The sequence below is a fragment of the Onychomys torridus genome, chromosome 18, assembly GCF_903995425.1.
Source record: "Onychomys torridus chromosome 18, mOncTor1.1, whole genome shotgun sequence".
In the NCBI taxonomy this organism is placed as follows: Eukaryota; Metazoa; Chordata; class Mammalia; order Rodentia; family Cricetidae; genus Onychomys; species Onychomys torridus.
Window position 1 is genome coordinate 17680848 of NC_050460.1, and position 24235 is coordinate 17705082.

Sequence of the window (24235 nt, forward strand, 5' to 3'; positions counted from 1 at the left end):
TGTCCTGAATCTTGCTCTGTAGCCCAGGCTGGCCTCAAACTCACAGAGATCCTCCTGGTTCTGCCTTCTGAGTGCTGGGATTAAAGACATGTGCTACCGCCTCCTGTCTTGGTGTCACATCTTAAGTTGCTTATCTATGTCAAATATGATATTGATACCACAGTACTTATTTTTCCTTATTAAGTTGATGCCAGTATAGTCTAAGAAAAGAAGTTAAGAAACATGATGTTGTCTCTTTTAACACACAAGTCGACTTACATGAGTACTGAAGATGGTATTTTGGTGACAGAGTCAAGGCAGAATTAGTTTATTTCAAGTCAGCCTATTTTAAGTAAGGTCCTATAAGCTAGGTAATGGGCTAGAAGGAAAGGACTGAGAGAAGGTCAAGACACTATGACAAGAGGCGCAAGAATTGATACTTCAATATGTCATATAACTTGAAATGATTTGTCAACTGGACAACAGAGTTATCTCTTTTATTAGCACAGTCAAACAGCAGCAGAAAAACAACCTTCATTTGATTCTTACTGAGATTTATTGTTTTTAATAATGCCACTTTTCAGAAGTATAGTCATGTGCTCACTTAGACAAGCTGACAAAGTGAATACTCGTATGTAATGCAAAGTACCTTTCAGGTCATAAGTTAAGACATATAAAGTGCAGTGACAAGTCAATCAAATGCCCGCAGCAGACAGCAAACCCCGGCCTCCCTTTCCCATCAACTGGCTCTCATTTTGCACCAAAGAACCCACAATGGAAAGCTGGCAAAACATAGAACACAAATGGCTACTGACTGACATGAAAAGTAAATTTTATTAAACATGTTTACATACACGAGTGGAAGGTTCATTGAAAAGCACAGGGGAGTGTTAAGACAAGTGGTCAAAATAGAAAGGTACTACCCAATTATAATCCATTAATTGCTGGCCACTAAGACAGAACGGAATCTAATAGAAGTGCACCAATTGATTCGCTTCTTCCTGCACAGCATGGTGAGTGGTGGTCAATTTTTGCCCTGTGGAATGATGGGCAGGTAATTCTGACATGTGTAAATAATAATAAATAATTCACTTTGTGCAGGCAATATGTCTATGGATTAAAACCTAGTGTGTACACAGTGTCTACATGTGTTACAGCCCCACAGGAGGAATCTACACCAAAATATTTATTAGAAGGAATTTGGTCCCTACTACGTCACATTTTCCAGAGGGTAAAAAATAAAGTCCATCTATAGACATTTAACCCCAGACCCACATATTGAGTCTAGCTAAAACCTGCAAAATGTCTATAACAAAAATGGATGGCTTAGATTTCTTGATTATTTCAGTATATTAATTAACGAGCAAACTGTACAAGTACATGCAACATACAAGCTGGCCTATGTGGAACTAACATACATTATTAAATAACCTTTTGTCTCTTTGCTTTTTTTTCTTTCTTTTTCATATTTTTTATACAAAATGTGCATGCAGCTTTGAACAGCTCCAAGTCATGCTGCTCTAACTGTGAAATCACAAAAGTTGAACGACTCATAAAAGGAGGGACAGCATATTGATGCAGCTGCAGGACCAGGCGCCTGCAGCACATACACATACAGTCAGTCACAAGGGAAATCCAAGGCCAAGAAAACTCAAATGAGAAATATGCACATTGGAATTTGACTGTATTATTTTTCTTTCCCCAAAGTAAGATATTGTGCATTAAAAAATCAAGCTTTGTGCTTGCATTGACCTTAAAGAAATATAAATTAAAATCCAATAAAAAACATTAGTTTAGTGCAGAGTATATTAACTGGAATTTCCAGTGCAATATTAAACAGCTCATACCATGCTCCTTCCAGGGCAGATGGGAGAGTCTACACTGAGGCATGGCTGAGAAGCCTGGGCATAGCTGAAAGTGTCTTAGGCTCAAATCCACTCTTAGTCACCATTTTAGGAAGTTGAGAGTATGGTTCCTACATGTGAGCATTTTTTCTTTTGTATCTGGTAGTAAAAGGCATTGCAAAAAGGGTTTCCAAAGTGTTATCATGTGGTGAGCCTTCATTCCCAGCATTAGTTGTAGATTGACTTTAAACTCTTCCATGTCAACAATGAAAAACATAAACAAATTATCTGGAATGCAAACAGATACACTCTTCATTGGAAAAGTGATTCTGTGATGACTAGTTTGGAAGGTGAACTTTTTTTTTCTGGGGGTGTGAGTGGTTCCACACACAAGACTTGGAAGAATTGTAATTGACTTCCCTGGATTCCCTGGATTCACTTCGCCCAGCTTTTGAAAACTTTGCGGGGGGGAAATGCTACAGAAACTGCTTCAGCCCTCTTTTTGGTGCTCTTGGAAAAAGAAGGGAAGGGCCTCTATTATCACCACTAACCCTATGATGACAAAGCAAAGAAAAACAAAGCCCAGAAATGAAAAACTGGTGGAAATAACAAAAGCTGTGAAGACGACGAAGCAAAGACGAGAGGAGAAAAGAAAAGAACCAGCGAACACTACACAAATAACTAATGCACATGTAAGAACTAAACAACCTAAAACAGGGAAATCATCCTGCTTGTGGTCTGTGCAGAAACGTGTGGAGTACAAATTTTCACAGAGTGAGAGTTTCCAGTTTGTTCTAGTGTGTATGTGTGTGTGTGTGTGTGTGTGTGTGTGTGTGTGTGTGTGAACTTGACATTCCCTCTCTTTCTATCTGCTAGAAGCATCAGTGACTCTCACTAGCACGCCTTTTCTTACTATAATTTGAATGACTGCCTTGTTCTGTCATATGAAGCCATGTTTTAAACAACAATTGGGACACATCAAAAAAACTACTACAGGCAAAACACAAGTTGATTGTCTGTCTCCAACAATACTCTTGATCATGAAATATCTGGTTTCTGATAATTATCCTGAAATGTGAAGTTTGGTTGGCAGGATAAGAGTTTACTATGATCGGATGCAGGGAGGCCCAGATGAACTCTCCAGAGATGACTGGGAAGCCCGACGGGTCAGGGGAGTGAGTGTAGGATCCACCAGTGATGACGGAGGGAACAATTTATACCATCCAATTACCATGCTGGACAGATCAAGTTCTTCCAACAAGATTTGAGCCACACCCATAAAGCATTTGTGGTCCATTCTTCCATAGTCACCCCAGACAATCACCTGTAGACAGAAATGCAATGTAATTTGAACTTCCTTTTTCCACATGTGAGGGGTTCACATCTCTCATTCTGTAAAAGCATGTGTAGGTAAAGGTTAAGAAACAAGAACATCTAAGAGAAAGCATGCAAACAAATGTCTAAACATGCTATTAATATATAAATCAGCACTGCCCTTGTGGGACTTTTGTATAACAAACAATGGTGAGGCTCTAGACATACAAAAATTAAAATCTGTATATCTAGGAGGGCAAAACAAATAGTCTGACTGAGGATCCAATGAAATACATTTTCAATGGCTTTTGCAAACAGAATGAAAGCATGCATCCTTCTTTTAAATTGCAGACTTGGTAGTGCATGGGCAGATAGAGAAATAATTGAAGGTAGTATCTCCTGAGGATTTGCTCAATAGTTAGATTTGATCAGATGAGTAGTGAGCAAGTGAGCACACAGACACTTATTACTATTAACTACACTGGTGTCAGACAAGCCTTCCATTACACACATCTTTGGGGTCTGCGTTCTAATCTTAGGGTCATTTATAAAAGTTTGGTTGTGAACTATTTACCTGTTGAACCCCACTTTCTCAATGTACTGTTACACTGACAAATTACTTAATTTCTGTGATCCCAAAATACATTTTTTTACCATAGAAATAATGATATTTAGAGAACAAAGTCATTAGAAACTTTAAAAGAGGTATGTGTGGAAGTACCTGACAACAGCTATTTGCTGGTCTCAATTCTCTTTTTTCTATGTTCTTCCATTTTATAGCTCATGTCTGATATCGAGTAACAACCAATCAATTATTTCTATCATTTTTGCCATGGTATCTTTCTATGTATCTTTCTACCTACCTATCATCTATCTAATCTATGTCTATCTATCATAAACCTATCTACCTATCTACCTATCTATCTATCTATCTATCTATCTATCTATCTATCTATCTATTTACCTATCATCTATCTATAATCTGTCATCATCTTTCCATCTATCATCCACATATTTATCATCAACATTACCTACTTACTCTATATCATCTACCTTCATTATGGCTAGATATTAAGAGAAAAAAAGATGACCAAAAGGTCAAGGTTTGAAGAAGACAGAGAGACAAGGAGGGAAAGGGAAAGACATTAAATTTTGTTTCTTTCTACTATGTACATCAGATATTGTTAATACTATACACAGCATATTATAAATTGACCAGTTTCTTTCTACCCAAGGGCTTTAGTAAGTTAGGTTTTACTGAATTGATTTTCTTCAGTGCTATCCATATCTTTAGTTGGGCTAATAGATATCATTGTAACTAGACAAGCAAAGTCTCACTGACCTGAAGAACTTTACCCTGTGGACTTTCATCAAACACAAGGGACTGCTGATACAAAGGGTCGAGAGTTTTCCGTGCAATCCTTGTCTTCTTTTTGGCAATACAGGCTCCATTTTCCAAAAGATATACTTTCACATAGGGTGCTAAACAAAGGTGAGTAGACATGTAAGAATGTATTGCTTGAACTAACTCTATTTTTATTAGTTGATATCTTATTGGAGACTTGGAGATTCTTACTGTATGTACATTTCCATTCCTCTTAAAAATTCTACTCCTTACAATCCATACACACATCTCTACTGCTGTGTCTTTCCTCATTTCAAGAAAATGCCCACACAGTGGTCTTGACTTATTTACTTGAGTCAGGGCTGGCATTACAGTGCAGGTTCACATCTTACACTTCATTGTTTTTTCTTTTGTGGTTTTAGGTAGGCAGAAAAACTATTTAGCATAAGAAATGGCTACAATTACATTTTTGAAAAACAACAGCATTTTCCTAGTACTTTCCAATAAAATAATTGTAAAAAGAAAACCTATATCAATTTTTATAAATTCAAAGGTAACAGAAAAGCAAAATCAAGCATGTAAGATTCAAATGCGTTATTTTCTTACCCTTTTGGCTAAGATCAAACATAAACACAAATGTAACAAAATTTTCAAAGTTTTCCATATTTAAGTTCTTGACCAGGGGCTGAAGGGGTTATCTCAATAGTTAAGAGCACGTACTACTCTTGTAGAGAATACAGGATCAGTTCCTAGTACCCACATGGCACCTCACAACAGTCTGTAACGCCTGGTTCAGGAGGTCCAATGCCCTCTTCTGGCCCCTATGAGCACTACATGGATGTACAGATTTGCAGGCAAATCAATATACACATAACTGTTAAATATGCCTTAAAAGAGCCCTGCCAAATCAGTGCTACTTTTCCTTACCAGGGGTAGACTTGGAGCCAGGTTTTTGTGTAAGGCTCCGGGCTCTGATAACTTCAACTTCCAATTGGCCCTTTTTATCCTCCATACCGATTTGGATATCACCTGAAAGAGGAGACAAAACAAAATCTCAGCTTCTACTCAAGTCATGAGACAAGAAACAAACGTGGAGGAACACTGGCAGATGCTGAAGAGTTATTTCTATGATGGCTGATGAGAGCGGACATGCACACTCCTTTCAATTTCACTTTTCTTTCTCATATTCCAAATCAATTTTTAAAAGTTTTTTTTTTTTTTCAAATTTTGCTCTGGTACTAATACACTTTTAGTTTCTACAACATTTACTTAATTTTTGATGCATGTGCATCATGTATGTGTGTGTGTGTGTGTGTGTGTGTGTGTGTAAATCAGAGGACAGCTTGCCAGGTTTGGTTTTCTCCTACCACCATGTGGGTCTTAACGCTGAACCCAGGTCTTGAGTTGGACAAGTAAGTACCTTTATTCACTGAGCCATCTCAATGGTTCCCTAATCCATCTTTAGAGATTTGCACACTAACTTAAAAAGAGTTACTAACCACAAAATTAAGTGTTTACAGGATGTATGAACTCTGGTGAAGTCTTCTTGCTCTTATGTCACATATTTACTTAGGAAAGGCAAGTTGCAATTGTCTGAATTTTGATATTGAGAAAAAGTCACTGGTATGATTTTGTTAACTACTGCAACAACCTAATAAATCTTGTCTACATGACAATGTATTTTTGTTTTTTTGACACTCTATACCACCAAATGGACAGAATTTTCACCTATTTAAGGAATCTTCTGTTGATGGAAATATGGGTTATTCAAATTGCTACAATTTAAACAATAATGGGTAATTTTGTAAGAATTGTCAAATACTTTCTTAGTTATTTCTTTTCTTTCTTTCTTTCTTTTCTTTTATTTATTTATTTTTTGAGACAGGGTTTCTCTGTGTAGTTTTTTTGTGTTTGTCCTGGAACTCAATTCTGTAGACCAGGTTGGCCTCAAACTCACAGACATCTGGCTCTGTGTCCCAAGTGCTAGGATTAAAGGCTTGTACCACCACTGCCCAGCTTTTTGGTTATTTCTTGAATAATACATTTCCAGATTTTAAGTTTATAGATCTAACCATCTGAACAGTCAAAATGCCCACACATGTCACCAAATATTCTTTATAAGAGATGTGCCAATCTGCTGGACATTCAAAACTTCCACACATATTGAAAAGCATCCTTTTAAAAGTCTGTGCCTATGTGTGCTATCAACAAAATGTCTTCCTGTTTCTCACACTCACTGATATTAGTTTAGAATAGGTATTTTTTTTAGCCAAAATGATGGTGAAAGGACCATTTCTGATTCCTAGGGAATCAGGATTTTTGTAGTTCAAACATGTCTTGATATAAAAATTGACAGTATCACCTAGACTGAGTTAGATATAGACCTCTTCTTGTTATATCTTGGAAGTATTTGTTTCAGAATTTTCATGTCTCTTGTGTTCATGGTTTTCAAATCCATCTGTAAAACTATTTGGAACTATTTCCCCAAGATTTTAGAGGAGGGTAACATTAAGTAACAGTTTTACTTGGGAATACTCTCACTTTCTATTTCTTCATACATCTTTTTTTGGTAGGTGGCATTTTTGATAACTTGATAACTGTTTATCTTAAATAAAATTCTATATATTAAATGTCTGTACAAATGGTACCCCTTAGCAATTTCTTCCATTCTGGAAACATAGTGTGTGTGTGTGTGTGTGTGTGTGTGTGTGTGTGTGTGTGTGTGTGTAAGTGTGTGTGGGTCTGTCTCTGTAGGTGTGTGCACCTCTGGTGTCAGAGATCAAATTCAGGTGTTGGTCTTTGCTTGCTACCTTGTGTCAGACAGTGTCTCTGTTTGCCACTGTGTCCTATCTCAGGGTCCTCTTTCACTTTTGGAGAAACTAGATGACAGATTCATGCCACTCTGCCCAGTGTAAGGCAGGTTCAGTGGATTCGAACTCAGGTCCTTGTATTTGCAGGGCGAGTGCTTTATCCATTGAGCCATCTCCCCAACCCAACTTTGTTTGTCATTCTGTAGCTATCAGTTAATGCTGACATGTAATCTAATTTGTTCTTTTTAACATTTATGTAATTTTTTTCATTTTTCTTTATTAAGAAACTTTCTACTCACTTTACATACCACCCACAGATGCTCCCTCTTCCCTCCTCCCACCCCCTCCCATCCCTCTCTCCCAAGCCACCCCCAATCCCCACACCCCCCAAATCGAGGTCTCCCATGAGGAGTCAGCAGAGCCTGGCACACTGAGCCTATGCAGGTCCAAGCCCCTTCCCACTGCATCAAGGCTGTGTAGGGCATCATATGACAGGCACTGGATTCCCAGAAGCCTGCCCATGCACCAGAGATGGATCCCAATCCCCCTGCCTGGGTGCCCCCCAAACAGCTTGAGCCAAACAACTATCTTCTGTATCCAGAAGGCCTAGTCCAGTCCCATGGGGGCTCCACAGCCACTAGTCCACAGTTCATGGGCTTCCACTAGTGTGGCCGGTCTTCCCATCATGATCTTGACGTCCCCCACCTGCAGAATTTGCTTTATTTTTAATTGTGTGTGTGTATGCATGTGCACATGAGTACATGTGTCCACAAAGGCGAGAAGAGGAGAGCAGACCCTATGAAACTAGAGATACTGTGTGATTGTGAGCAACTAGACATGGGTTCTGAATGAACTTGGATTCACTGCATGGTAGTACATGCTCTGAATCGCTGAGCCATCTTTCCAGCCCTTTATGGAACTTTCTGTTTTGTGTATTTAATTTATTTAACCTCTGATTGAGGTATTCTATTTTGAACTATTACAAAGAATACTACAAAGAAATTCCTGAGAAAATATTCCTAGAGGGAGGATTATCGAGTCACAGTGTACACACATTTTCATTTTTGCTAGATGCCACCATATTATCCCAGTCAGTCATGTTCTGGCATCAAAATTCTACCAGCACTGCATGGGATTTAAGTGTTGGGGACAAGTATGATGTGTATTTTGTAAAGCTATCAGACTAAGAATGCTCTTCCCTGTCCCCCAAATTGCTGTTTTTTAAAACTGCAAATTAATATGGAATCTCATCAAACATGTTTCTATATGTCAAATTGGGTATTTTCTTTCTTGATTAATATGATTAATTACATTCTTTTTCAGGTATTAAATCAGCCATGCATTTTTGAAAAATGGACACTTATGGAAGTATGGGCTAAGAGAGGAAACTGTTGTTGGGATGTATTGTATGATAAGGGAATCTATTTTCAATTAAAAACAGACTTTATGTTTGGGAATTTTTTTTTAATAAATGAATTTTAAAATGTGGCTTCTCCCATATACTCTTTTCCTGTGTTCTGGAACAATGATTATACATATATTAGAACTGTTTTTTTTCCCTTTCCTTATCTTCCTATGTATACTTTTCATTCTTCTGTTTCTCCAATTAGTTCTGGATACCCTCTTATGGCTTACCCTTCAGTTAATCAATGTCTTCCTAGCTTTGCTTAAATAATGCAATCTTTCAATCCTTCAGTTAACTACATTTCTTAGTTCTAGATTAGAGTTTTTTTTTAAACTAACTTTTCATTATTTGATATACTTCTCAAATTTATTCTTTTAGCCCCTTGAGCCATATAATATTTGAAAGGTTTATTTCTACTTTGTATATATGGGTGTGCCCTGTGTGGGAGTTATGGTTATGTGTGCCTTGTGATCTGTGAGCCCATAAGAAGGTGTTGGATCCCTTGGAGCTGCAGATCCAGCCTCAGAATATAGGTGCTGAGAGGTAGGGTGCTTTGGGGGAGCAACTAGTGCCCTTAACCCCTGACATCCCTCTCTCTCCCTAATTTCCTACCTCTTTAACTTGAAATATGTGAACTCAGTTTGAATTGGTTTCTATTTTCTACTGCTGTTGCATTTAAAATAAATGTCTTCCTTTTCCTTTCTGCCTGTCATCTGAGCTTGATATCTGGCAATTGTATTTACAATACTGTTTTCTGAAAACTATGTTATCATGGTTGTATTTTTTCAGAAATGATTTACTTTTATTTCTATAAACGGTGTGCAATCTCTGATCCATTCAAAGGATAACTTAGGTGATTATAATTCCCTATGTCTAATGACCCTCCTATTTATATCCAGCTTGCCTATATTCTCAACGTAGAGACAGACCATTTAATCTGAACTAGGAGAAGGGTGGGTCAACTGTGTGTCTCAAATTCTTGACCTCCAGCTCTTAAAAGAAGAAATAAAACTTCCTCCAGTGGAAGAGAACCCCAATGAAGGCTCCCTAGAGGTATTCATCTTCTCTAGGAACATGGCTTTCAGGCAGACATGAATCCTACCTTATCTGTCACAAGGCTACATAGCCACGCTTCTTTCAAGCATTCATTGCTGATTTTTTTTTGTGGTTTTTTTTTTTTTTTTTTTTTTTTTTTTTTTTTTTTTTTTTTTTACTTTTTAAGCTTGTGTCTTGTGAATCTTAACATACAACTGTGTTGTGTTCCTTCAATGTCATTTATGCCTTAGGTTTGAGGATAGTAATACTTCTTTCATTTGTAGAACTATTATACAACATTAAATGACCTTGTCAACTATAAAACTGCAGTAAAACGATCCTTACCCATGGCAGGGGTGGCAAGGGTTTGGCGGCCAACAAGCTGAGCTGGCCCCAGTCCGTCAAGAAAGTCGCTGAACTGGCTGTCGGGTCCAACACGAACTCCAGGAAATATTAAGCTACAGCAAACAAACGACAACAAAAACAATTTAGACTTCTCTTCTGGGTAGTTCTTTCCTTAGTCGTTCTGAGCAGCAGACATACCCCAGTTGGCAGTTGGCTTACTGTTTATTTATGTTACCTATGAGCCAAGCATATGAGGGTCAATACTGATTGAGAAGAGGTTTATAACTTCACTTCAAGGAGGCCTCTCTAATAATTTTTAATATGTCAACTGTGCTAGATATTTATAATTTAATGTCATTAACTTCATATGTTTATTCATGAGCATTAAATGACATGAATGTGAACATTTTAAACAGCTGCTAATATATTTAATAAATAGTTTAGGACAATAAAGCTTCTTATTTACAAAGAAAACATTTAATGTCTTCAAGTTTGAAAATTGGTATTTATTATTACAAGTGTGAGTGTATGATGTAAGGTGTGTGTGTGTGCATGTGTGTGTGTGTGTGTGTGTGTGTGTGTGTGTGTGTGTGTGCAGGCATTCACATGCCATGGCTGTGTACAAAGGTCAGAGGACAACCTTCAGAAACCAGTTCTTTCTGCCCTTTTGTAGGTTCTGGGCATGCTTTATCTGTGAAGCTATCTCACAGACCATAACTTATTCAGATTTGAGTGGTTTTTAAGGTGGATAGAATGATGCTAAGTGGATTTATGAAAACCTTGTAAGTGGTTCATCTCTTGTAACCTCACTAAACACTAGTGGCTAAAGCATATGGTTACTTGAAAGGAGCATTTCCTCTGAAAGAGTTTAGTTTTAACCCCAGAGTTCTTAAACATAGGAATATTCAGATTTTGTTAATTAACCACACAACTTAGTAAAAATTCTCACAAATAAAAAAATGTTCTTATATACTTTCAGAATTAACCAATTTTAGAACTAAAAAGCTTTAACTGGAAAAATGAGGTAGATTGAACCTGTTTTTTGGGTTTTTTTTTTTTTTTCTTCTTCTTCATGCTGGGGTAAAAATGAATTAGTGGTGTTTTTAAAACAGAAAAATGTGAGCTCTTCTATGTAAAACACATCGGGTTCACAGCATCATACAGCTCAGAATAGTCTTGAGAGAAACTGGAGAATTAGAAATCAGCTTCTCACTTCTAAATTTTCATTCAGCTTCTGGTAGCGGAGCTTGGCCGTATGTTTCCTATAGGAAAGAATTCATTAAATGTGGCATTTCTATACGACCTGCTCAGTGAAGGACTTCGAATTATTGCTTTGACAGGTTAGAGCAGGTGCAGGGACATGTTGGCAGGTGTTTACGGGATGTCAGGTTTGAAACAGATGGTGAAACTTCTGATTATGTGGTAAGTGGCACAGAAGGAAATCCTAAACAGTCCGTATCCTAAGGCCACATGCAGCATGACGCCTCTTACTTTCCCTCTGAGCTGTAACTGTTGATGCTGCCATCAGTGGACTCTCGGCTCGGCTGTCTGACCATCTTCCGCATTTCAGCCGCCATTCCCGTTTCTGTGCTTCGCTGGATGGTACTTTTTAACTTCTTGTGGCCCGACTCTGATGGGAGAAAACAGGAACAAGCACCAAGTGTTATTTACCCAGTTTCCCCTGACAGGTACTTTCCATTAGCATTAAAAGTTCAGTAAGAACAGCAATGGCCGAAGAGAATTATGCGCTTAATTGAATCTCTGCCCAAAGAGTTCCTCCTCTGTGAGATTAGCAGCCAGTAGGACAGCCCACAGCTCCAGGGATGGCCAGAATCTCTGTGAACAGAAGTGAACTAGGTAGTATGGCCATGGCAACTTCAATGAAAAAAAAATGGATCTGACACTGCATTGTTAGATAGGAAATAATACTGAGCAATTTAACAGGTGACTCCTAATCTGAGACAGGGCAACTGTGTGGAAGTAGACCTAAAGAAGGGGCCACATCCTACAAACATGGGGAGACTTCCCAAAATGAAAAACCCTGTATCACTGGAGCTTCCGTGTACCACTAACCTTCATATTAATAAACAGTAACTCTTCAGTTTCTTTGATGGGTTTTTCTGACATCTTAATTTATCCTAATCTGCGATGGTGTGTGGGTTACTGAGTTAGGTAGAACAGGTGTAAATTACCTTCATTCGAAGGAAATATGACTCTCTCCAGCCAACTGATTCAGCCAGATGACCTGCCTGCCATTTTGGGGGGAATGCGTATCCATTTGTACTATATACCAGTTCATCATTTTCATTTCATTTTTTTGTTCTGAGATAGGGTCTTATTATGTGGCCCAAGTTGGTTTGGTCCTCCTTAGGTGGCAATGGCCAGCTTTGAGCTTCCAAACTTCCTGCTTCAGCTGCCACGTGCTGGAATTATACATATGTGCCACCACACTGGGCTCCTTTCACTTGTTTGTAAAGTAAGTTCAGAACAACGTCTCTGAGCCCTGTGCAATGCATTAGCCAGTATTGTACTCACAGCATGACAGTGAACATCTAAAATGTTTACTTAATTATACATACAATCAACACCAACAGGTAAGACAAACTACTAAGGTTTTTCCCATAGACACATTCCATATACATTTCTGCTTCACTTTTTTGGGTTTCATCATTTAAAACACATTAGAAATATGTAAATACTCTCTATATACAAAATATGCGCATATACATAAAATTTTCACTTGCCACTATCTTTCACAAATATGGATACTTACATACACTCTTAAACATATCATATAAATGGTTACATTTTACCCTCTCACTTTGGTCTTTTATAAATTATGTAATGAAAAATATAATAGACTTAATGTGGGTTTATTACATTTTTACTGTTCGTCTTCTTGTTGGTATTTTTGCTAAAGCCAAAGTATGTACATTATAAAATCTTCTAGTATGACAGAAATAGCAAACATTGAAGATAGTCTTTATGCCCTTGTCCTACTCTATTATCTGTAGCATGAATTATTAGAAGGTCTTATTAATAAAAACAAACCCAGAGTCAGGTATTGGGGTGAATGCTGAAAGATCAGAGAAACAGAACAAGCCACAGCCAACCTCACCTTGCCAGTTCCTCAGCTGATCTCATTTCCTCAGACTGCAACTCTGAGTCCTCACTCGACTGGATCTCCGCCGAACTGCTGCTCAAAAGCCTAAAAAAGCTTAACAGCTTCTAGTTCCTGGTCCTCACGCCTTATATACCGTTCTGCTTCCTGTCATCACTTCCTGGGATTAAAAGCTCACTTCCTGGGATTAAAGGCATGTGTTACAATGCCTGGCTGTTTCCAGTGTGGCTTTGAACTCACAGAGATCCAGATGGATCTCTGACTCCCAAGTGATAGGATTAAAGGTGTGCCACCATTTTCTGGCCTCCATGTCTACCTAGTAGCTGTTCTGTCCTCTGATAAGTTTATTAGGGCACACAATATATTAGGGGGACACAATATATCACCACAATTATCTTTCTTTTTTCATGCCTTGTCTGTCATAAAACTTCAATCTAATTGCTGTTGTTTTGCAGCTAAACCAACACGCAGGAGTACAGGTAGTACACGAGTGCTGCTCACTGCCATCCCTATCATCTAGGAGGGCACTTTTAAACTCACCAAGGGGACATTACATAGTCTAGTGTGCAACTTTCTCATTCCATTCAGTATTGCATACTAAAATGATGGCATTGCCGTATGAGATAGCAATGCAAATTTCAAACCAAACTGTGTCTTCCCTTATGGACATTCCAATTACAATAAGGAAGTTGTTACAGAATTAATTCCTACAAACTAAAATGCTAGTGATCTCCAATGCAATTTCTAAACTGCCCTTCCAGAAAGGATGTGGCCCTTACAGTGCTACCAGCACTCCCAGCAATGCCCCAGTTTTCCCACCTGAGACTCAGGAGTGCTTTCCCCTCCACCCCTCTTTTGGTCTCTTGTCTTTTCCACGTGACTTGCTTTTGTGGAACAAAACTTACTGAGGGAACGAACTTCATTCATGACCACTGTACAAGCTGTTGTAATGTATTTGTTTATTTACTGTGCCTACTTCTTGGGTGTAATTCATTGAAGAAATCAATGTGTTGTTGGAGTGTTTTTCATTCATGCCTATGTACTGGTTAGATTCTGCTTCAGAGATAGGAGAAATTGATGGGTATACAGTTAAATATTCTTTTTTTATTTTTTATTTTTATTATTATATTTGTGTTTTAATTCTACACATCAGCCATGGGTTCCCCTGTCCTCCCCCCCCTCCACCAGCCCCTCCACTCCACTCCCACCTCCCCCAGGGCCAGGACTCCCCTGGGGATTCATTTAAACCTGGTGGATTCAGTACAGGCAGGTCCAGTCCCCTCTCTCCAGGAGTCTCCCTGTATAAGCCCAAGGTTCCAAACATCCAGCTTATGCACCTACAGTTACATATTCTAATCCCAAAATTCAAATCAGAACTACCTCAGAAGTCCCAAACTTTTGGGGTGCTGATATGTCACAAGCAAACTTCCTTCTGGGATGGGTTGTAATCAATATATAGGAAGACTAAAAGGGGTTCTGGGATAGGGAAAGTCAGTTTTCTTTAAGACTGTATCCCTGGCCATCTGATCACCAGAGTAGATCAGTTTGGGCTTTCTCTTGACCATTGCCAGTAGTCTACAGTGTAGTGGATAGCCATCCCAGCATTGGCCTGGAAGTTCCAACCCCCATTGAGGCTTCAGTAATGATCACGCCCACAAGGCGGGGCAGAGGAGGGAGCAGAAGACAGAGGATCAAGAGGAGGGCTCTCTCTTGGTTCCGGGACGCTGGACACTGGAGGTAGATGGAGCAGAGTTCTCCAGAGAACACAGCCGGACTGTGCTATACCTTTGCCAGACCCTGCAACCTACCCCTTCATTTGTAAGTTACCCCACAAAATAAACCTCCCTTTTAACTACATGGAGTGGCCTTAATAATTTCACCAATACTACAGTGGAGGTATCTTTGTGGATTTCTGGGGACCTCTCTAGTACTTTGCTTCTTCCTATTCCAATGGGGTCTTCATTAGTCATGGTCTCTTTTTCCTTGTTCTCCCTCTGTTCTTGATCCAGCTGGGATCTCCCGCTCCCCTAAGCTCTCTTTCCCTCGATCCTTGCCCTTCTTTACACCTGTCACATCCAGGTTGCTCATGTAGATCTCATCCATTTCTCTGTCATTGGGCGATCCCTGTGTCTTTCTTAGGGTCCTGTTTTATGCAGGGACACTTTGCTCAGCATGGGCAAATGGAGGAGGGGGCTGGACCTGTCTGGACTGAATCTATCAGGCTGAGCTGAATCCCTAGGGGAGTCCTCGTCCTGGAGAAGATGCGAATGGGGGGTGGGCTGCGGGGGGGCAGGGGGACTTGGAGGAGGGAGGGCAGGGGAATCCGTGGCTGATATGTAAAATTGAATTAAATTATAAAATAAATTAAAAACAAAACATTGAATCCTCTCAAACTAAGTGAAAAATGTATTTTAGACTAAAATATGATGAAATAAATTATCAAGGTTTATACAGTTAAAAAAAAAAAAAGGAATGTATCCCTGGTATGTCTATCACACTCCAGAGGATAGCCCACACTGTGAGCATATGAATGGCACAAAGAAGAGTCAGTGGGCTATAAAAAAATAGAGAGAAAATATGAATTCAGAGAGGGGTGGGAGTGAGATATGGGGAGGGGTATGGAGCAAATATGATCAATATATACTGTATGCATGTTTGAACTTCTTAAAAATCGTTTAAAGTATTATATTAAAGTTTCCAGGCTATGGGTAGAATGTATATGAAACATGAATAAATTTCATGTTTAGACTTGAATTTCACCCCTAAGATCTAATTATGTGTTTGTAAAGACCACAAAATGTTTAAAAAATATATATAACAAATCCTGAACCACTTCTGTACCTAGGCACTTTAGATGAATGATGTTTGATCTGTATTATCAAAGTATCAAGATAAGTGGAATTATGACGATTTTTCGCCAAGGGTTTGTGAGGCAATAGGGCTAGGGAGAAGTACCAGTTTTTACTGAAATAGCACCCTAGGGGAGACTGCAAATGGTGAGGCTCTATTGGGAGCTGGAGGAAAAACTGTTAAGAGAGTTAGTGGTGGGAATCTTGGATTAGTGTGATTTTTCATTCCTCCATTCATCCTTCAAACAACAATGGCTTACAAAGAATTCCTATCATCATACTCAATTTGAGGTGTTAGAGACATATTAAAATAAATAAATGTTCTGCTACCATCAAGATTACATGTACTTTGTGTACACAAGAGAAAACAACAACAAAGATATATCATCACTGGCAATAGGTACTATGAAATAAACACTGGACAGAGTAAGAAAACAGATAGTGATGGTGCAGAGTAGCAGTGGCTTCACTTGCAAAGCCATGAATGAAAAGGGAAGTTCCGTATTGTATGGCGTCCTGGAAACAGCAGTGGTAAGGCTGAGCACACAGGGTGATGGTGGTGCAGAGATGGTTGTTCTTACAGTAGCTCACAGGTCCTTGAGTTTCTCTTTAGCTTTTTGGATGATGGCATTGACTCTGGCCCAGACACTCTGTTGCCACAGATCTCAGGACTCCATGGGGGTCTGGCTATCCAAGTGACCAAGTTGTTGACTTCCCATACCTGATCTTTTTTTTTTTTTTCCCATCATCTAAACACAGGTTAATCTATATAAACATAGGTTTAAGTATTTAGCATTTGTTACATATTTACTTGTAAAATGTAAAGAAAAAACTTCAGAAATGAATAACCATAATTGATTAGACTTTCACTTACAACTTTTTTATGCATGTATGTGTGAGTATATGTGTCACCTAAGTGCAGTACTCACAGAACTCAGAGGAAGGTGTTAGATTCCCTGGAACTGGATTTAGAGACTGTTGTGAGGATACAGGTATTGAGAGCTCAACCCGGGTCTTCTAGAAGAAGAGTGTGAATTCCTAATTGATGAGCCATATTACAACTCTAATTTGTTTCTTATTTTAAACTGAGATATCAATTTTTATGAAAGCACGATATAACTCTCAGGTATTTCTAGAATGGTTTTAAACTCACTAGTTTCCAGGTTGTACATGCTACAAACTCTGGAAAAAGAAAAAAAATTATTATATTTGAGAGGTAATTTATTAAACTTTTATATTTATCCAATCCTGTAAAATTTAATAATGCTTTTATAATTTTCAAGCTTTTTTTTTTTTAATGGAAGCCAGCCAAAGAACTGACACCCACCAGTGACTTATTTATATTAACAAATGTCAATGAAAAGAATGCCATTGGAAAGAGCCTTGGAAAGGCTTGGGCAGAAGCTAAATAGACAATTTCAGCTTTGACTCTGTCTTGTTCAAATCCATAAGGCCTTCATGCTAATTTAGAATATAACTGTCTTATGTTTATGAAGGTTGCCAATAGGCAGAAAGGTAATCCATGCACTCACTGTTCAGTATTTATTCTGGGCCCAATCTCTTCTAGGTGCTGGTGATTTAGCCACAAGCCCAGCAAGAAAGCCTTGCCTTAAGAGGGCATACATTCTAGAAGTAACAACAACTTTTTCAAATCACTTGAATTAGCAGCAAAGGTGTGGCTAGAATCCCCGATTAGAATCTCAATACTGTTAGAACTCCATCATACTATAGTTTAGAAAACATCAAGTCTGGCCTTACCTGCTTAGCATACAGAAAAATGGTTTTGCCACAGATATTTTAGTGTATATGTTCATTTAGGAATTTACAGATTTGTCTGTGGAACTATTAAAATACCAATCTACATAGACATAAATGTATTAAAATCATCTGTACTTACAATATCCACATATTATATTTTTCTATCAGTATAATCCATTAGATACAAGAAACATTAGGAAATGTTGTTAGTTCAGAATATCACTATCATTTATCACTATTAACATCAAATGAGGAATTATTCACCTTATAAAGACATGCAATCAACTTTCTAATTATGGCATGATTTTATTTGAAAGTCCTGCTTTAAGTATTTTACAATCATGAAGGTTAGAAAACAGTGCATTTTCATATAAATCATAAACTCATGGAAAATAAAAAATAAAGTAATAAATAAAAAACAAAAGTAACGTTTTATTCATGCTATTGGAAAGCATCTCAAAGGACTCTACAAAAGATGTCATATTTGCATATGAACTCTCTTTGCATATTTGGACACACAGTATATGAACACTTAGTGACTCACTAATTCCTTCATCATGTCCTCTTTAAGCATCAACAAGCTATAACATGACAAGTATCACTCTGGTGTGACAATACAACAGCAACAGGACATGGTAGAACACATCTACACCTACGTGTTAGTGATAAACATAAGGAAAAGGTTGAGGCTAGAGAAATGCAGACAGAAAGAAGGATAAGATCCAATAACACATGGATGAAGTTCAAGTCTATATTGCTAAATGCAATCACCCAGGAAAGAACTATTCGGGGGGGGGGGGTAGTATATGGAAGGATTTGGGGGGAGAAAAGAGAAGAATGGCTTATTGTAATTACAATTTCAAAACTAAACAAAGTAAAAAGAGTAGTTTAGGCATGGTAGCCTGTGCATTAATCCTGATACTCTGGAGGTGGAGGCAGGAGAATCAGGACTTTATCCTTGGCTACCCAACAAGTTCAAGGCCAGCCCTGGACCATGTGACATACTTTCTAAAACAATGAAACCAAACAAACAACAGCAATGGAGGAAAACCAGAAAGAGTAAAGGGAATGAAGCTTGAAATAACCTCTAGCCTATCAATTGTTGTAGAAGAAAGTCAAGCAGGCAAGCAGGCTGATGGTAGGATCTTTTCATATTAGAGGGGGACAAGTGCAAAAGTTAAAATAATGTGTATCAAGAAGTAATTACATTACAGCGGGGATCTCTCCCAATAAGTATGTAAATGTAACATGTTAAGGAGTTCTCTCTATTTAAACTGTATGGCTAATGAATGGAGAGGGGTGTTATGTCTATAATCCAGGGCAAATGAGCTATATGCTTAAGGGTCAAATATAATGAATTTGAGGATGTTATTCCTGAAAGATCAGAATTGGTTTAACAGTGAAGGGAGATGTTGAGATCTGAAAGCAGAACACAAAGTGAACGAGGGATCCCATAGACTGCTTTCTCATGGTCACATGCTATTATTATAAGTTCTGTTTGTCATACGTCAATATCTTCACCTTTTCAATATCACTGTGGTCCACACATAACTGTGCATTTTGTAGTCTACATAATGTGACAGTAATACTACCATAACAACAACACTGAATAGCAGCAGTTTCCCCTATATACATGCAGGGATTCCTGCAGGCAGTTCATAAGCTCTGTTTATTTAATTTGTAATGTGTTTTATTGGTTTTTATGCATGAGAGCTTCCCTACATGTATTATGTGTACCACCTGTGTGCCCAGGGTCTGTGGAGGCCAGAAAAAGTATAATTGTCCTTGGAACTGGAGTTACACGTACTTGTGAGCTGCCGTGTGGGCACTGGGAATCAAACTCAAGTAATTTGGAAGAACAGACAATATTCTTCACCACTGAGTTATGTCTCCAGACCCTCACAAGCTCTTTTCTGTATCACTTTCCTCATATATAATAAAGGAGAAGAAAATAAACCAGATTCCTAGAAATATAAACAACATATGTTTTACTTCATATGTGGACTTGATTTTAAAATGTTTTAAAATGAAAAGCATGTGTATTCACATATTATACACATATTTAAGATATGGAAATAGAAAGACACTATTTGGAGGAATGAAGAGGGTCAGTGGAAAGGGAATTACACATGGTAGTGGGGCTTGAATATGAATGAAGTACATGTATAATTGTATCATAACAAAACCATTTATTTCATGGTAACTAAATGTTAATTTAGTGTGTGCCTGCATATGGAGGCCATAAGTTATTGGGTATCTTCTATTTTTCTCTGCCTTAGAGTTTGAGAGTTGTTCATTGAATCTGGAGCTCTCCCTTTTGGCTAGACTGGCTGGCCATCAGGCCTCTCAGATCCTATATCCATTCCTCACACCCCAGAGTTGGGCATCAGGCATGTACCACCATGACTCCCTTTTACACTGGTGGTAAGGATCAAATCAGGCCCTCATGTATGTGAGGCAAGCCTACTTTATCAACAGAGCCATTGCCTGGGCATTCACAGTTATTTTAAGTATGAAATGTGATAATCCACATGAAGTAATTTAGGCAAAAGAGAAGAGAAATGAGGAAGAGGAGAGAGGATGGGAAGAAGACAAAGGGAAAGAGGAAATAGAGAAGGGGAGAAGAAGAAGAAAGGGAGGAAACAAGAGAAGGAGGGAAAGGGAGAGTGGGGAGAGAGACTTAGGTAGAGAGGGCCAGGGCAAGGGCGAGAACCAGAGAGCTAGGAACAGAGTATCCAGCAGCTGTTGATGGCAGATGTTTCCCTTGCCCTGCTAGCCAAGTAGACACTTTTTTTAGCTGATCTGCCTGAAAAGTGCCACAATATTCTTTAGTATTTAAACAAATAACAAAAACATTCCTTTTGAGTTGTGCCAAGGCTTATTTAAAGCTACATTCTATCCTCAGGCAGATAAGCATTACTTGTAAAAATTTCATAGTTCTGAAGCTTATTTTGGAAAATTGACTTTCTCTGACTGTTTCAGTATTCCCATTTGCCTACTTACTCTCCAGATCATCTCAACACGCTACAAAGTCTACTATTTTTTATAGATGTAACCACCTTGTTAAATAAGGAACACAGATCCAATTGCAGAGTTAAAAGCCAAGAGGTCAGAGCAATAGCTGAGAGCTGAAAACCTTACCCTTCACTGCTTCCGCTGTCTCTCCTCTCTGCAAGAGAGCTACTTCTGTGTGTTTTTTCTTTTTTATAGACTTTCTGTCCTGCTTTTTCATTGGTTGTAAACCCAGCCAAATGACCTCCTCATCACTGCCTGTCTGTACAGACCTCCAGGTCTTCTATGGTTGGTATTGAGATTAAAGGCATGTGTCGCCATGCTGGCTGTATCCTTGAACACACAGGGATCTGCCTAGCTCTGCCTCCCAAGTTCTGGGATTAAAGGCATGCACCACCACTGCCCAGCTTCTGCTATGGCTTGCTCTGACCCCAAGGCAACTTTATTAACATGCAAATAAAATCACATTTCAGTACAAATAAAATATCACTATAATTTTTCTTTTACCTACCCATTTTCCACAGGGATATATAATGAAGTCAATACAGCAGTAAAGTAGATCCAAATAAAATTATTTCAGATAGTCTTGCAAGACAGAGGGAATAGCCCCTTAGACAATATTTTCCTTCAAAGAATACTTAAAATACTTTATGGTGATGCACTTAGCCTCTTTCCTCTGCTCCCATAACACTAAGAAATAAACATTTTCCTTTGCTCTCTGTCCTGTATTTTAATTCTGTGCAGAGGAAACTTGAGAATGGGACCTGCCTCTGCAAAACACAGCTGCTTCCATGTTCAACTTCTAACAGCTCTTCTCTCCTAAACAACAGGCATTTCTGCAAAGGGCCATGCCTTGTCTGATACATCTTTCATCAATTTATCTTTTCAGTGAAGTGCCTCACTGCCCTTCCCCTTGCCTAGCCGGTGAGTTGTAAACAAGAATTCTAGATAGCCTTTAATGTGTGTTACTCAAACTGCATGTTAAACTAAAAGACCCTGCACAATAGTATGTAAGAGTGTAACATGCACACACCTATACCACATAGTGTTCTGGTTAAAGCTAAATCAGAGAGAAGATTCAAATGCTAAACACCCTCATGTGAACTGACTGATTTCACAGCCTCTCTCTTTCCAAGGCTAGTGTCACAGTGTGAACTGTATCTCCCCCAAAGTGCAAAATTTGGGGACGTACCACAAGTACCTTCCAATGTGAGTATATTTGAAAAAAATAAAGCATGTCCTTTAGGATAGACATGATCAAATATAGCATATTTACAAGATTAGATCAGAGCATACTAAGTGGGGGAAGGGATGGTAGAAGGGAGGAGAGGGGAGGAGAGAAGAGGGAAGAGGAAAGGTAAGGAAAGGGGGGAGGGAAGGGGAGGTGCTCTGGTACTCTTGCAGAAGCACCTCACCTGGAAGAAGCATGAGAAGACCACTATTTTCAGGGCTCCAGTAAAACCAATGCTGCCATCATCTGCTCTTACTCAGATGCTGGGGCATAAACCTCAGTCTGTATTCTAACAATAAAGGCACCTAAAGAATGGATCATGACTCTCACATTCTAAAGTCTCAGTTTATTTCCAAGTGTGATTATTTAAATTCAACTTAAAAGCATGGGGATAAGTAATCACCTCCTCGGTCTGAGGATAAAGTCCAGCATCTGGTGCTGAGATAGACTTGTATTTTAGCTTGCCTTGATTAAATGTGGCTTGCAAGTATTGTTAATGTGGGCATGCCTAAATAGTGTATTAACTCTTGATGTTGACAATTATTGCTTCCAAGGTTATATAAAACTTTCCCATTTAGTTCAGTATCTTTGCTATAATTCTTTGGACTAAGCCAATACTTCACATGCAGCTAGATTTCTTGGAAATATACATGCGTTTTACCTCCTCTCTATTCACTACCCTGGCTATAAAGTGAAAGAATATTCCAGGCTGAAAGACAGAAAGAAGTGAATGTTTTATTGTCTACTTCATATTATAAGACCATTTATTCTCAATGAATTACTATGTAGGGGAATTTTATTTCTATCCAATTTCAACACCATCTGACATTCTAAGTAACGGAAGAACTGGAAGTGGGAAACTTTGGAATCCTTCATTACTCATTATATCTGTAGCTTAGCCTCTCTATGCCTCACTTTTCTAACCCACAGAAGGGGAAGTGATTAGTTCATTTATCTATTCTGAATAGTGTACGAGTGCCTTAGTTTTGATTTCTATGCCCATGATAAAGACCATGGCCAAAATTCACTTGGGGAGGAAAGAGTGCATTTCATCTTATAAGTTATAATCTATCATGAATGGAAGTCCAAGAGATCACATGATTGGGTTACTAGGGGTAGCTACAAGTTAGTTAGTTTGTTTCTTTGTTTTTTTTTGGGGGGGGGACTCAAAGTAGCTTAAATCATTAGCAGAATCTAGATGTGCTTCTTTCCCCACTCCAAAGAGGAGAGGCTGACTGGAGTTCAGGTGTCAGCGTGGAAAGAAGGGGGTAAATACTTGGGAAGATAATTACTGAAAGACAAATAAGTACTCTCAACTTGATCATGTTGATAATGTTTAATGCTATGAGGACAGAAGGATGTCTGATGGATGATCTTTCAGAGACAAAATTCCTATAAAGAGCAATTTGTGACTTTCCTACAATGCTTACACTTTTTCTCATCAGTGTTGGCTATGATTTTCTAAGAAGCTTGATGAATACAGGAGTATATGCACGTACATACATTTAAACAGAACTTCATGAAGATAATACCACAAATGGTTTAGTCAACAGACAGATAATAAGAATGTACGACATTCCAGTCATGTATGAAGCTGTGTTTTGTGGAGTAAGCTTGAAGCCAACAATACTTAGGAAGCTTTAGGCAGAAGGATCACAAGTTTGAGTCTACTCCAGACTAAACAATGAAATTCTCTCTCTCTCTCTCTCTCTCTCTCTCTCTCTCTCTCTCTCTCTCTCTCTCTCTCTCTCTCATACACATACACACACACACACACACACACACACACACACGCATGCACGCACGCATGCACGCACGCACGCACGCACATCACTATAAAGTAGATTTAACCTCTGCTGTCTGGGGTACCGCTTCTCCCATATTTTAAAGGGCCTGATCTGTACTCATCTCTTTACATGGCAGGCAGCCACCCCTACCCCACAAAGCAAGAGCAACATATCCTTCTGTGCTCTACCCTTCCAAGGAGAAGTCATACCACCAGTATGTTCTACTCTGAAGTTCAAGTGCACCCAGAAAAGGCTGGAACACATGTCTCTCAATGTGATGATGCCAATCTTAGGTCACGGAAGAGGATAGATAATGGGTCTTATGAGAAAGATGTTGTGAATAAGGATGTTTGTTAGGGAGAAAACTAAATGAGTTCTGATGTTTGGTAATGTGTGGGCT

The 24235-nt window shown here is 38.7% G+C and overlaps 1 protein-coding gene across 40 annotated transcripts in view; it reads right to left on the reverse strand.

The window, feature by feature from the left end:
- Positions 1–459: 459 nt before the first annotated feature.
- The window catches only part of Rims1 (regulating synaptic membrane exocytosis 1), a 499782-nt gene continuing 476006 nt past the window's right edge, over positions 460–24235 (reverse strand). For all 40 annotated transcript variants that reach the window (XM_036167469.1, XM_036167450.1, XM_036167430.1 and 37 more), the window contains 5 exons: positions 11569–11707; positions 10078–10190; positions 5410–5511; positions 4480–4619; positions 460–3147 (listed from right to left, as the gene is read on the reverse strand). In XM_036167469.1, coding sequence (XP_036023362.1) covers positions 2929–3147; positions 4480–4619; positions 5410–5511; positions 10078–10190; positions 11569–11707 — 713 coding nt within the window. In that variant the 3' untranslated portion in view covers positions 460–2928. The remainder of the gene's footprint in view (positions 3148–4479; positions 4620–5409; positions 5512–10077; positions 10191–11568; positions 11708–24235) is intronic.